Source organism: Xiphias gladius, chromosome 18 (genome assembly GCF_016859285.1).
Source record: "Xiphias gladius isolate SHS-SW01 ecotype Sanya breed wild chromosome 18, ASM1685928v1, whole genome shotgun sequence".
In the NCBI taxonomy this organism is placed as follows: Eukaryota; Metazoa; Chordata; class Actinopteri; order Istiophoriformes; family Xiphiidae; genus Xiphias; species Xiphias gladius.
This window is the reverse complement of record NC_053417.1, coordinates 24,538,415-24,553,310: the sequence shown is the minus strand read 5'-3', so window position 1 is coordinate 24,553,310 and position 14,896 is coordinate 24,538,415. Positions and strand designations below refer to the sequence as shown.

Here is a 14,896-nt window from a genome sequence, read left to right as displayed (position 1 = left end):
ATATAAGAGCATGCGAGATGCATACCAAAAAGAGGAAAAACCATAGTCTTGAGCGGGACCTTACTAAACTAAGCAAAACGGTTAAAGAAGATGGCAAATAAAAGGACAATCTCAGACAAAATGCCTCCAAGATCAGATCAGACAACTCCCAGACTTTATGGTGCAGACCTTTTGATTCAATAACCCACTATAAAATGTCTGGAGTGATTTTTTTTTTTTTTTTCTTTCTGTATGGTGCTGGAACCTTGGATGTGACCCCGCATGCGTGTGTATGTTTTGAAGCATGGAGCTATACACCTCACCCCAGCCGTTCTCTGAAGTGTTGCTCTGGGCTCGTCAGGAGACGCTCAGGTCCTGCACATCAAATATTAATTTCACAGAAACTCCTAAGCCTTAAATAATTCTCAAAGAAGTGTGCCGAAAGCTAAGCCTTGCTACCCCAGGCACGTTCCTATCTGGACAATGGATTTGTGAGGAGGGAGAGAGAGAGGAGGGGTGGCAGAGAGAAAGAGAGAGAGAGAGAGAGAGAGCGAGAGAGAGAGAGAGACAGTGAGCGAGAATTGGATCTATTGTACTGGCCCCGTAACAGATGGCTTGCTATGAGAGGTAGCAACTGGATATACAGTGTGCAACAGGCAACGTTTAATGACAACAGATTATGGTTAAAGGAGATTAAGAGTAATGTAAAAATTTAAACGTTGCTTTGTAATGACAAATAATGATCATGGAAGTTGGTGTTAAACATCCCGATTAATAACCTTTCGGACATTTTAACAACCATGAGCGGTTTAGAATAAACCGCTCTGAAAATATCTGATAGATATTATCTATTGATTTAGGGTATTAAGTCTTAATTTCAAGGTTTTTGAAAACCTACTTTCATTCTTACTGAACAGGCGAGGCTCAGCGCCTTGTCAGTCCGTGTGATAACAACCATCACCTGATCTCATCTGATCTGACCCTGCTCTCATCTAGGCCTTTATTCCAACCACAATTACACCATACCGGATGGATGATCTTGCACCCATTACCCCTCCATATCTGAGACTCCCACTGAACGAATCTGTCCCCTCTGGTAAGTGTGCGGCAGGTGGTGTGTCGACTTAGCCCCCACCCCGGTCCTCGGCCCTGGCGTGCTGATAAGAGCTTAGCGTGGAGAATCAGACAGCGGCGCTCTGGCCTTTCAGAAGCGAGCAGGAGAAAATGAGCCATGAAGGAAATCGGAGGTGATTATCTTTATTATCAGCCAGGGGAGTAACCGTGGAAACGGCGACCTGTGGGGGGGAGAGAGCGATGCACAAGCTGTTCCAGCAGCCTGCCGATTGGCCCATACAAGCTCCAGTGGTAATTAACATCTGCATATGCAAACGAGTGCCCCAGCTAGGGAAATTTGGCAGGCTTTTCTCACCTGCAGCCTGCGCCTGAAAGCAGCAGGGTGGTTGAGTTTGTGTCACTGTGTGCGCGTGTCTGCGTGGGTACACAGGGTGCGCAGGAACACACACAAAATCAAATTATGTGTGTTCTGCGACTTCATATTCATAACACAACCCTGTTCCCGGGTGCACTTTAATGTCCCTGTGCATTTGCATAGCTGAAAAAAATACCTACGCCTGCACTTTTTGGATGCACAGTTGATGCGGGTGGACCCTGGGCGCTGGGTCGAATGGATGCCACCCACCCTCGTTGTTTTTTGCTGTGCTGTGCTGAAAGAGATGAGGCCACACAACAGGAGGCTGTCAGCGGGCCCGCTAGGAGAGCCTCATTACCATCTCGGGGAGCAGGGACAAGTCGCGTCCAGAGAGAGACACACCGGTCGTCAGCCGTCGCAGTACTCAGAAAAGTAGAAGAAGAAGAATGTCAGTGGTAAACTTTTTCGTACAACTAAGCATGGGTGAAGCAGTCAATTAATAGCTGGACTGTTTCCCTTTTTCAGAAGAACATGTATGTTTGCATTATTCCCAGGGCTCACCCTGCTGATTATGCACCTGTGTGTTCACGCGTGTGCTGTTTTCAAACATCACTCTATTTATTGTTTGTGTGACTTGCGTGTGTTTGCGTGTGTGTGTGTGTGTGTTAGGCCAACACATGCGACCGAATGAGTCTCCGACCTGTGAATTATGCAGAGCGCCCACAGACGTGGCCAGCGTGAGCTGTGCTGTGGAGTTCTAATGAGAGAGGGGCTAGTGGGCGGCAGGCGAGACGGGCTGCAGAGCAGACTGAGAATGACAGCTCCAACAGCGGGAAGCCAGACTATAAATACAACCTGTGTTGAGAGCGTATGACACCCGGATTCACATTCGTTCGCAATTTCCCTCAGAACAACTTCCACGACCACTCGCACCTTTTTACTTTTCCTTGTTCAGTTCAGCTTCAATGCTGCTTTCTGCATCATGTGCCTGCTCAGATCATGTTTCCCGGTTTGCGTCGCCCCTCTCTTCCTACCACAGCTCAGCCTTCTCTCTTCCCCTCATTTCCCCCATCACCTCCAATCACTTCAACTTTTAAACACCTAAAATTAACATTTTAAGTTGGCATTAATCATTCCAATCTCATTACATACACAATAGCATGCATCATAGTTAGCATTTTGCAACAGCATTAAAGATATGTTAGTAATCCGGATGGTCTCTTTTGAGAAGGACATATACCTGTTTTTTAAAATACAAGACAAGTTTGGCTATGATCTCCAGCCAGAGGTAATATATATAAATACTCACTAGAACTACGAATGTGTACCGTTAATCTGCAGCTGAAAATAGTACCCAACAAATGTACCTATTTGCTCCTGTTTGAGCAATTTTTGCTAAAATTGCGCTATAGTGTGCACTTGTTGTAGGAAATTATCTAATTATTATTGTAATTTTAAATGACAATTTATGTTCATGACCTGTTTTTAAAGATTTACGTCTCCAGTAAGAATGTATGAACTTGAGAGCCACAGACGGGCTGGGGCAGTCGGAAAGTATTGAGAGACTTAGAATAATAATATAGAATAGAATAATATAGAATATCGCTAGCCTAATCCTTTAAAATAAGACCATGGCTGTTTTTAAGCAGAGTGTTTAAGATAGAACTGATGACTTGCATGCAAAGATCAAAATGATAAATGGGGTGCAGGCACAGTATGTCGTGAAGCACCTTACAATGCCCCACATTCATCCGTGCACTCCTCAGGAGCAGCTTGGGGTCTTTGCTCAAGGACACTTGGAGTTGTCGTCCATAAATATAACCTATTAATTCTCGTCAGCTCCGAATATACAACTGGGCAAATACCGCAAAAGACGATAGTCCAAAACCTTTGTTTATAATCAAATACGTGGTTACAAAGTGACAGGCGTGAGTACCAAATCCCCGGTGCAGTGGTTTGCCACACTTTGCCTTCAGATGATCTCAAATGGATGCAAAGGGAAAACAAAGACCTTTAACAACCATCAGGATCTGACTGAGAAGCACTGAGGTCCAACAAGGTGCCAGGGATTGTTTCATTGTGAAATTAATACCCAACTGTTTCTTTGAAACGGAGTTGAAGTCACCCTTGGCATCCTCTTTTGCCAACTCACATTAATTATTTCAGAATTTGCCTTGTAATCCAGGCTGAGAATCCTACCCAGAACGAATGGGATGTCAGCTTTATGCAACTACTTGTAAAGGCATTACAGGGCGTTAAGTCCCACGTGGATTTGAATTGGTCCCAGCAATACAGGATTAGAAGCAGCGGGGATTAGACCTTCCCTGGAGGAAATACAGGAGAAGGGGTGGCCAGGGGGCTCAAGATATAGAATACATATTGCTTGATATACTGGCTGCACCAGGAAGTCGAGCAGTATTGTTTCCGCCAGTAGTCCACCTGAGTAAACTGCGTCAGACTACATCTTTTCATTAGTGTCATGTAGAATGAAACGAATTACCGCTCCTCCGCACAATAATGTCCGTCTATATATAATCAGGTAAATCGGATTTTGCCTAAGGTGTGACAACGTCAGGTATTCATGTGGTGCAAGGTGGTGGTAGCATCATGGCTGCCATTGCTTTTCTCACAGAGCGGATGATGAATACAACCAGCCATTACAATGACAGTATGATTGCTATTACAAAACAATCTGGTAGAGATGTAGTGTTTTGCTAAAGGACTTTATTTGATGCTTACATGTGCACCTGAAACCCCTTCCTACTTCTCTCTCTCTGCCCACTCATCTGCTCCTTTCCACTGTTTACTCTCTAATAAAAAACAGCTGCATCCGAACAGTGGTCATCCGCAGTCGTCTTCTGCGGAATCACTGACCTCAGGGCCATTTCAATCCAGCTAAAAAAGCCGACAAGCACCTCCATTAGCCAACAGATGTGATTGCAGGCCCTGTGTTGGTGCAGAGAAAGCTGAGCCCAGTCGGCGCTAACAGACTTGCATGAAGACAAACGATCACAATTCGGCATGTTACGGCCGTGGGTTTTTCTGTTAGCCCTTTGGCAGGAAGTGAGTGGGAAATACAGGGTCTCAAGATGAACCCAGAGCCACAAGGGTTGGGAGAGGGATGACCTGTGTCTTCCTGGCGCTCACATGCTGCAGGAGTTTGGGGATGTGCCAGAGAGTCGCCTTGGGGCGGAGGTTTTCAAATTGTGGGGCACACTTTCGTGAGGCAAATATAAGGCGTGAGGTGGAAGGTACTGTACATGCCGGTGTTCTGAAAACAGCAGGAATGAAAACAGAGTCAGCAGTCGCAGCAGTGGTGACACGCAGTTCATGGAGACAATAAAGGCACTTCAGAACCCCTTAGCGCCGCAATTTGTGTCGAAATTGCTCCTTTTCGGAGTCATAACTCAGTCAAACTCAGTCAAATCTGAACACACAGGAATAATACGCGTATTTTTAAATTCAGCCTGACTTCCAATTTCCGAGGGTATCATTGTCTCTGGTGTCCGCTCAGATATTACAGAAAAAAAAAAAACGAGAAAAAAAAAAAACTCTCTTTATAGCTCCAGCTCTTGCCTGAAAATCACCACGTTTGTAAGTCTTCTTCAGGGTCAATTTATTCAAGTGATTGCTGTGTTTACATCCATGGGTACTTTGCAAACAGGAACTGCTGATAGCTAATTCGGCATACTCTTCATTGTGCCGGTCTGCCAAAATGTAAGCAACTACAGGCTAAAAACTACGGGACTCACGTTGTAGCCCACAGTGTAACTTAAGAGAGAAAGAACGGCCTACATGGACTGGTCTGAGTACCGGCTACAGGTTGTCCAGTTGTGGGTCTTGATGACAGTAAGACTTATCATTCTCTCCTCTCTATTTGTCTAAATTGGGAGGTTGTGCAATAAAAAGACGCGAATACAGATTTCAGCTCAATGCAATTTTTAACCAGCAAAGTTTATTTATATATAACAACAGTACAAAGTGAATCCTTGGCTTGCAAAATAGGTGTGCTTCATATTTACAATAGGTACACAATAATATATTATCATAACAAAACCAAAGCAAATTAAAAAAAACGAGAGAACAACCTTTTTTAAATACTTTAAGTTTCTTACAATTTTCACAACACTTTTATAAAACAAGAAGAACAGACAGCCATTATTATTATCATCATCGTTGTCATCATCATCATTGCCAGTAATTACTATTTTACAGAACTCCAGTGTCTACAAAGGGTTTGATTACAATGTGTTTAAAATGGAAAGATACTCATTTTATGCTTGGTGATATTTTGACTTGAGATTAATACATTGATCTGGACTTCAGTTCCTCTGTCTGATTCCATAAAACAATAAAAAAAAAAAAAAAAAAAAAAGCTGATTAAATGCTTTGTTTTATATAAGGAATGATGACATGTGCCAGTCAAAACCACAACACCATCTCTTCGGCAACACATTACACCGAGAGCAAAAAAGTGCACAAAGCATCGTCAATTTGCAATTAGCTTGAGCTGAAATGAGGCTGTGTTTATGCGCATCTATCCATATCACAACTGGCAGTCAAATGGGATTCTGCACTGCAGAAAGAGTAAACAAACTTCCCTCTTCTCAGTTGAAAGTGAATTAAAAAGCTTCCCAGAAATGAGTGCACGGCATGGAAACAAGCCATTATTTAAAAAAAAAAAAAAACCTAAAACAAATCTCTTTCACAAAAAAGGTGCATTCAGCTGTGATTTTAAGATGTGTACAAATGGGCTCTCAGGAAGAATTGCAGTTAGACTAATGATGGCACGGCTCGATATGGAATGGCAGAACTAAAGTATGGCTTAAAATGCATGCAAAAATCTCACACAAGACAAAAGGAAATATCCTGATATAAATGATCTCCGAGAGAAAAATCAAAGCCACTCTCAACTAATTTGTGTGCCTCTGATTACGTTCGTCACAATTTTGAATACGGGGGAGCTCATCTAAGAGTCGGAAGGAGTCTAATAAACATACATTTCACCCCTTGGAAAAGGAAAAGGCATTTAGGTCCTGTTAAAATGATAAAAAGCATTACTCCATACAAGCAATGTGAGGTATGAGGAGGATACAATTCTATTCGCTGAAATTGGGAAGACACCTTAATCAAAAAGGAAGAAGCTTTATGTTTTGTGTATCTACTGAATATGTGCGCCATTGTGTACCTTTACATGTTCGTTAGGGGGTTAGGGAGCGAGAAAGGTGCTTTTTCAGACGAGGGAGCAAACTATAGCTACTCTTACTCACTTGTGCCCCCACTGGCCGAACTCGGTAATAGCATATCAATCATCGCCTCATCCTACATTTCTCCTTGCCTGCTAGTTTGATGTTTTTTTTTTTTTTTTTTTCTTTCCATCTCCTGATCACACTGTGCACACAACTGACTCAGATCAAAGAGCAGCTTCAAAGCCAGAGAAGGAAACTAGAGCTAAAGGGGTTCTCTCTCTTTTTATACCTCTCCCTCTCTCCTCATTTCTCAACACTTCTCTTCAAACGGCTCAGGCAAACTGAGTGCTGAGCGAGGCAATGTCTGCCTTAGCCAGGCCGTACCCTCTTCACCTTTCCTTTTACTTTATCTCGCTAAGACAGTTCGCAGCAGAGTGCCTGGGCCAGGTATCACTGAAAAGCCATTGGGCTCCGAAGCACTGAAAGGATTGTCCCCGGGTCGGGGACTAATAAGATCAGGAACGGTAAGCAGGTGGGTATCTAAGGCCACAGAGAAAAGAAGCACCTTTCACCCACTCCTGGTGTTTATCACGCTCTTAACACACACAATTGCAGTATACTGTACAAACCTTTAATACTACCTATCTTCAAGTACTTGATGTAAACAACAAGCAAATATATATCTCGGAAAAAAAACGAAATCACCTATCCAAAGGATGGAATCTACAGTTTGTCGTCATCCAGCGAGAAGGCGGAAAGGTTACATCAGCCTTTTAGCTTGTGACTGTTTGGTTTAGGTCAGGAGACACATCCACGTAACATGAAACAAACTCTGTCCTATGTCTGCGTTTTCCATGTCTTCGATTCTTCCTCATCCCGAGATCTCTTTTCTCCTGCTCATGTTTCGTACCTTTCATGGATTTTTTTTTTTTTTTTTTTAAACGCACCGTTCCAGTTAGACAAGCTTCAACTTTAACCAGCTCTACACTCCAATATGAGAGCTTGGCTCTGTCTGTAAAGCGTAAAACCGATTTTTGACACATTAGTGAAGAATCTGAAACAGCGGGATCTTTTGGCACTTGGTCAAACTAGACCGACAGAACTAGGCTTCTTATTGTCTGTGTGAAGACATGGGTGGTGGTCGGGTAAGGTCTCCCATCGGCTAACAGCTCGACTGGCCAACTGGAATTGGCATGACTCATTGGCACTTGATAAAAATCAAAGATGGACCCTTAAAAACATCTGAATTGTGATAGCATGCATGTGAAGTACACATAAAGTTGATCAACTTCCCAAAGAGATACAAACAGTGGATATATAATGGAGAGTTTTAGCCTACAGACACCAATTTTGGCCTTGCCTGGTATCTACTAACTGCTAGCTGTGACAGCCACAATGCAGGCGATACACACCCTCCTCCAGCAGAAAAAAGGGATTCAGGGTAAATAATGTTTGGGAAGTGGCTGGATGGGCTGGGGTTCGGACGGACAAATGGAGTTGGTCACTTGACGAGCTGCTGAAAATATCTAAGGCGCTCAGTTCAACTGAGCCCCTTTCTGTTCACAAAACTCAAATAGACATACAATCAAAATAACAAACAAAAAAACATTTTGTACATTCACATACACTGATTGGCAAGTATTGACCGGTACATACACAGATGACCAAACTGTTGAGAAAAAAAAGCCTTGGACGCTAGAGTGATGCTGATTTAAGGTAATCTCCTAAACACACACTATAGACTTCATCTCTGCCATCCTCAGTTTAGGTGCAAGCATGCTGGCTGAACTGCGACCACCACGAGTTCGATTGACTCTTCGGTGATGAGCACAGGTTTCCTGTACACTTCTGATTGGATAAAGAGCAGACGTCTTGTCCGTGTCATGTGAAGCATGAGTCCGAGGAGGCGAGGAGTGAGAGAGGACATGGAACATGGCCCGTTTTATTACCGCACCACCCTGATGTTGCGTTGCACTCTTTATGTCTTTATACAACAACACTTCCGGTGTCCTGGGTGGATATTTCAACTGCAACTGATAATTTTCAAGTGTACAAGTACAAAAATAAATTCTGAGAAATCTGAATGCAAACTCAGCTGTCCAGCGTGAGATCTGCTCCTGTGCTTCTCGCCTTTTTTGTCTGCATTTCACACTCCGATGTGAGTTTCTGACTGAGCAGAGAATAAATCTGTTTCCCCATTTGCTCTCACAGTCTTTGCAGGAGTCTTCCTTAAAATGACACAAACACACACCCGTGCACATCCACACACACACACACACACACACACACACACACACACAACATACAATTTCCTGTCAAACTGAGAGAATGTCCATTGAGAAAAAGAAACAAACAAAAAAAATAAATACAAGCCATTTCGTTGCCTTCTCCGCTGATGTTCTTTCCTAATGCCATGATCAGCTCCAGCTGCAGGGCCTCTGTCTCAGTCTTTGGGCCCTTAGCTGCTGCTGTCATGAAAGGAAAGAGGGAGTATTACAAATGTATGCAGTTGTATGTCTGTCCGGCTGTGGATACAGAGATTCCAGGTCTGGTTCGTGGTTGTAGCTCCCATGATGAGAGGTAAGTAACCATTTTGGGAGATCCAGTAGAGACTGTAGTCCTCTCTCTCTCTCTCTCTCTCTCTCTCTCGCTTTCTCTCTGTCTCTCTCTTTCAGTAGCGGGGTCACTCTCAGCTCTCGAGGGACATGGCAGAGATGAGCTGCTCCACCTTGTAGGCCAGCCTCTGCTTCCTTGCCTGTTCATCCTGCTCCAGAGCAGCTGTGATCTGTGCGGAACAAAAGAAATTTGGTCAGACACCAGCCAGAACAGACACACGGTGTGATTGCGTCCTTGTTGGTTATGTTACATGTATAGAATTAGATCTGGTTACATTTAACAGAGAATAGACGGTGTCTGCTTTGGTGTTCAAAATGTACAATTACAAACATTTTTTATTTACAGAGTAGAGCATGTATTTTTAGGTTTCTATATGGACACGACGTTAAAGAAAAAGAAAAGAATTACATCACTGCCTTTGTCTTTGACAACACTGAGAAATATTTGTGTATTAGCCTTTCCCGTTTTATCTTCTGAGCCTCATCTTGTAAATTTGGCATTTGTCAAGTTGGGTTCAAAAGGGATTCAGACAGGCTCTCCTCTTTGCGCTCTCATCTAGTGTCTGCCTTGTCAGGATGAATCCATGTCAGAGTGACACCAACATACATGGCGAAGGCCTTTAATATGAATATAAAACAGTAAAAAAAAAAAAAAAAATACAACAATATGCCTTCATTACCTTTGAAGTGGATCTGTGCATCCAAATGCTACAGCCATTATTTCAATGTATGGTTTGATACCGTGTATCTTTTTGCTACAGTAGATAAATTTCACAGCGGTCTACACTAGACTGGAATGCAGTGTTTGAGTCAATAATTGATAATTCAAACAAAATAATTCATTGGCCACTCTTACGCAATATGTAATTTAAAATATTCTGAGGTAAGGGATAAATAATGAATGAATATTGGAGAAGAAATGTCAAAAATTTATCTGTGTTGGGTCACACCTTCACTTATTCAGTTTTTAGTTCCCTATTCATACTCAGGGTCACTCAAGGGCTCAGCAAAGGAAGGAAAATACATCAGTGATAAATATTAATGAACTATCTGGTTTGTACAAGCATTTTGTCATCCTAACTCTCGAGCTCTCCACTGCCGTAGAAGAAGACAGTGCAATGTTTATTTTTGTGCTTTCAGACGTTTTGTGGGGTGCATCATGTCTCATTCTGATGGGTCTGTCATTTTGGTGCCAATTGTCTGTCTGCCCTCAGCCAATCGGAACCGCAATATTACTTTTCAGGAGCTTGGTTCAGTCTGGCTGTCAGCCCTACCACCTCCTTATGAAGCAAAAATGAACTGACCGCTGTTTGTCTGAAAAACATGTCAGCTACATCCTTGTTCTCTTTTTGCGCGGCATGGAAAACCTTTTGTTTGCTGTCTGTCCTGTTGCAGAACACAGTATCTGCCTGCCCACCTACCATCTTCCACTCATCTGTTTAAGTGCTCTTAAAGGCTGGCAGCTACAGGCGGAGCGTTTCCTCCTCCTCATCGGGCCAGATAGCAATCTATTATTAATCTGTAGCACTGTATGCAGGTGCAGCTCCCACTGCCATCTCCCAAATCCATTTAAGTAGGCTGCAGCTCTGGCCTGGTTAGCCTGACACGGGGCTGAGTAAGAATGAGCAACCGTTAACGGTGCTAGATGAGGTTTTATGCACCGCACTCAGAGAGAGAGCAGATACTGCAGGAGTGATGAAGGTACATGTGTCGTGTGTATGTGCGCAAAACGGGAGTGTTTGCATATGTCTCCATGCGTGTGTACACCCGACAGCTACAACTGCAGAGGCAGCAAAAAGTGAGTGTATGAAATTCATGGAGAGCAAAGGGGAAGCTGACTGGATAATGGGTAAAAAGAGAGAGAGAGAGAGAGAGAGAGAGAGAGAGACTGTGGTCCAACATAAAGGTCAGGCTAATGCTTCCCAGAGGAGGAACTGACATTAGAAGCAGAATGTCTCCATGAATGCTCTCTTTCACTTCCTTCCCTATCTTCTTCTCTCCGTTTTTATGCTTCCCGTGATCGGACAGCGTGTGTGTGTTGCCTATGGTTCTGCTCATGAGAGCCATATATAACTGATAGGCCACTCTAATTCAGCACAAGGGAAAGGACAGAACACCATGCTGAGAGCTTGTAGACATTCGCTTTCTACCCCACAGATCAGACACACCGCCTTGTTAAGCTCAGGTCTCACTAGACCTCTGGGCTTTGGGGAGGTCTACTGAAGACTCTGAGCTGACCTCACTAACCTTTACCAGATACGAATAGTCTGGGAACACCAAGGGCAAGATATACATGCATTAAAGTGCGGGGTAAATTTGCGGCACGCCTTTCGTTCAATTTGCGCTCGCAATCTGCCCGTAATTAGCGGCTGATTTACTAAAGCAGCAGCTCACTACGCAATCAGCGGCCGGGACTGCCCTCCAGGTGAAATCTGCAAGGGAAGCTGCTCAGTATGTAGTTCAGAGGAGGGGTCTGTGTGAGATCACCAAGCTCAGAAAAGAAATTATGCTCAGTAAGGAAGTTAACAACATTCCAAAACATTTAATAGGGGGCACAGGGCACAGTACAACTGCAGCTGAGAAAAACTGTCACACAATAAATTATAATGTAATGTAACTATGTTGTTAATGCGTCAGGAGTCATTGCATGGAAAAGGGAGAGAGAAAGAAGGAGGGGGGGGGCGTTGAGAAAGAGCCATAACAGAGCAAAATGGGGCATCGGAAGCTCAGAGTAGAGCCGAGCAGGTAGAGGATGGTGATGGTGCTGATACGCCGCTGGCATGCAGACTGCTCTTCGGAACCACTGCGCTCATGTTAGGTGTGTGTGCAAGCAAATACGAACGCAAATATAGGCAAATATCACCAACCTCCTCACTGTACTTGCTGACGTACGAATAGATCTCATTGAGAGCACTGAGCATGTTGAACTCCGTGGAGTGGAGTCTGGCCTGTTCTGCCAAATAGGCATTCATGTCCTGGTCACTAATGGATGGAAGCCGGTTTATGTCAGCGTAGTACCTGGGGACAGAGACAGGGGGCAACACTTGGCATCACTGACAGAGACTCGCTGAGTCTATGTAATAGCTCAGCTGAGACCTAAATTCTTCATAGTCAAATTTTTAAGCCATAATATCACTTTGACTAACAAAGCCTGCCTGCTAACGGTCGATTACAAAAGGCTTTTACAGAATCTGGTTGACAAGTGTAGGCAAGAAGAAAGAGAATTATGAATCAATTTTCCCAGAGATCACAGATTTTATTTTTTAAAAAGGATTTTAAAAAAGATGTGAACGAGGGGGATCAGGATGGTGTATAGAGTGAGTGCCTCAGATCCTACCTCTCCACCCAGCTCTTGTAATTGGGGATATCTTTAGCGTAGAGCAGCTTATTGGATGGGGAGTCCTTGCCCAGGCGGTGCTCTGAAGTGGAGCAAGAATCCATAAAGGTCTGAGCTACTACAGACAGACAGGCGTCCGTGATGCTGCTCTTGTGGATGTCAAACACAAACTGAGGGTTCTTGATCACGTTCACCCAGAAACGCAACGGGAGGCTGGAAGATGGAGACAAAGTGAATAAGTAAGAGACAGATGTAAGAGAAAAGGAGTTATATTACTTGGTCGGGGAAAACCATCATGTGACATTAGAACAGTTACATCATGTTATAAAGACATACTGTGCGATAGCCCTTTTGTGTTTTTAAAAAGAAGGTCCTTACCAGTTGCTTTTCCATGTGTGACGTACGTCTGTGTCATGAATGGCATGTTTGTCTGCCTGCTCATCCAGGAAGTCAAACATGTATTTGATGGCCAGGGGGAGAGTGCTCCCCCTGTGGACCGTACTGAACAGCGTCTCAAATAGATCGTCGACAAATTTTTGCAGAGTGCCCTAGGATAAGACGGGGAGCACACAGGGATTAGGAATTCACAGGTGACAAGAGACAGTGTAGGATAACTGAGCGTGTGCTGATGATACAGATACAGATACGCTGACACATAGAAATGTATGGGAGGATGCTGATGTACCTTGGTAGCTAGTAGCCTGGTCAGATAAATCTCAGACACCATCTTGCTACCCCGGTCTCCTTCCTTCTGGTCTCCATGTTCGTGGTTCTTCACAAGGTGCCACACCTTCACGCCACTTTCGAGATCGGGGGTGATCATGGGAGCACGCGAACGAAGGCTGTCGGGACTGCCCGTGTAGCGGAATGAAGAGTCTGTCGAGAGAAGAAGAAGAAGAGAAAAAAAAAAGCGAGAGACAGAGAGAGAGAGATGCAGAATTATCGTTAAGCCTAAATGGCTGTGATTACAAAAGCTTGTCTTTAGTGCGGCATTATGTAAATTAAGCATACACCTAAAACGGCACACCCACATACACACATACCGACAACGGCATACATACACACACACACACACACACAGCAACTCTCACACCTCAATCTCTCCTCTGTAACTCATTGGAAAGCTGAATCCTCAGTGCTCATGATGTGAAGGAAATTGCAGTGTTGGGTAATTTCATAGAAGAGCAAAGTAATGAAAGGGAGGGGGAAGTTGTGGTCCCTGGCATTGCATTGATTAGTAGGAGCCCTCTTCAAACTGGAATCCTAGATGACACAGTAGATGGGTGAAAACAGGACCTTGCCACCTGTTTTCCTACAGTAAAGACATTGTGCAGGGCAGAGGCATTTACAAAGTGCTACATATTTATTCTCTGTTTGCTGTCTGTCCTGTATTATTTGATAATTGCATGCTTCTTTTCTCCTCTACACGCTTTCATTTTCTCTTCCTTTTGCCTACTTATATAATACCTGCCTCACTTGCTGAGACATGGTTGTGTTGTGGTGGCGCCTCTTAAAAGCCCCCATAATTGGCTTCTTCCGTGCCACACTGTGCCAGTGCCTTGTTGAAAACGTCCCTGTCACACTCTAATCAATGCATCAAAAGATCCTTAATTTGTTAAGCGCTGAAGCCACCCTCCTTCATCCATACATCCTCCTAGTCTCTGCTCTTGTCCTCCTGCCTCCTTGCTCTTCACTCAGTTGGAATGATGCTGGTTTCAGTTTCCCTAATTAGCCGGCTTCCACTCCTGGCAGCTGGCTCTCTAGAGAAACCGGATCTGAGGATCTCAATGAGGATCTTTCTCACCTGGCTTCAAAAGCCGAGCTGAACAACAAAGCTTTTTACTACCGTTACAGCTACTTACACCTTTCAAATAAGACCAACTTGCGCCTCTGTGGTGGTCACTGGGGACTCGGGCCTGAGTAGGGGGGTTTGAATATACGTGAATGTGCGCAGGTTGGATAGAGGACCCAAATCCCATCTTAATCCAGTCCCTGGTTTTTACTGCTCTGCTATTTCTTCACCCCCTCCATCTTCCCTGCACCCTCGGCCGCCTTTCAACTCCCTTAACAATAGGGCCCACAGCCCTTCCCTCTTTTGCTGCAGTCCCCAGCTCCTGAGTACGGCCAGGCAGCAGAGAAGATTGTTTGGGCTGATCTTGGGGCTAGACGAGGGGGGGGGCGGGCGGCGGCTGGTGGTGAAAATTGAGTCAAGATGCTAAGTGTTGAAAGTTAAACTGGTATGAATCCACCAGCAGGTGTTGAGGTGCAGCTGTGCTCGCTGTGCCAACCCATGATTGATTAGGGATGGGCTCATGCCAGCAAAGCTTCTGCTTTCTGTGCCATGCAT

General features: G+C 44.2%; 1 protein-coding gene across 7 annotated transcripts in view; it reads right to left on the bottom strand.

Annotated features, from left to right (window-relative positions):
- Positions 1–7,517: 7,517 nt before the first annotated feature.
- The window catches only part of plxna2 (plexin A2), a 163,667-nt gene continuing 156,288 nt past the window's right edge, over positions 7,518–14,896 (bottom strand). For all 7 annotated transcript variants that reach the window (XM_040152521.1, XM_040152520.1, XM_040152514.1 and 4 more), the window contains 5 exons: positions 13,235–13,425; positions 12,928–13,097; positions 12,550–12,762; positions 12,080–12,230; positions 7,518–9,382 (listed from right to left, as the gene is read on the bottom strand). In XM_040152521.1, the coding sequence (XP_040008455.1) occupies positions 9,287–9,382; positions 12,080–12,230; positions 12,550–12,762; positions 12,928–13,097; positions 13,235–13,425 (821 nt within the window). In that variant the 3' untranslated portion in view covers positions 7,518–9,286. The remainder of the gene's footprint in view (positions 9,383–12,079; positions 12,231–12,549; positions 12,763–12,927; positions 13,098–13,234; positions 13,426–14,896) is intronic.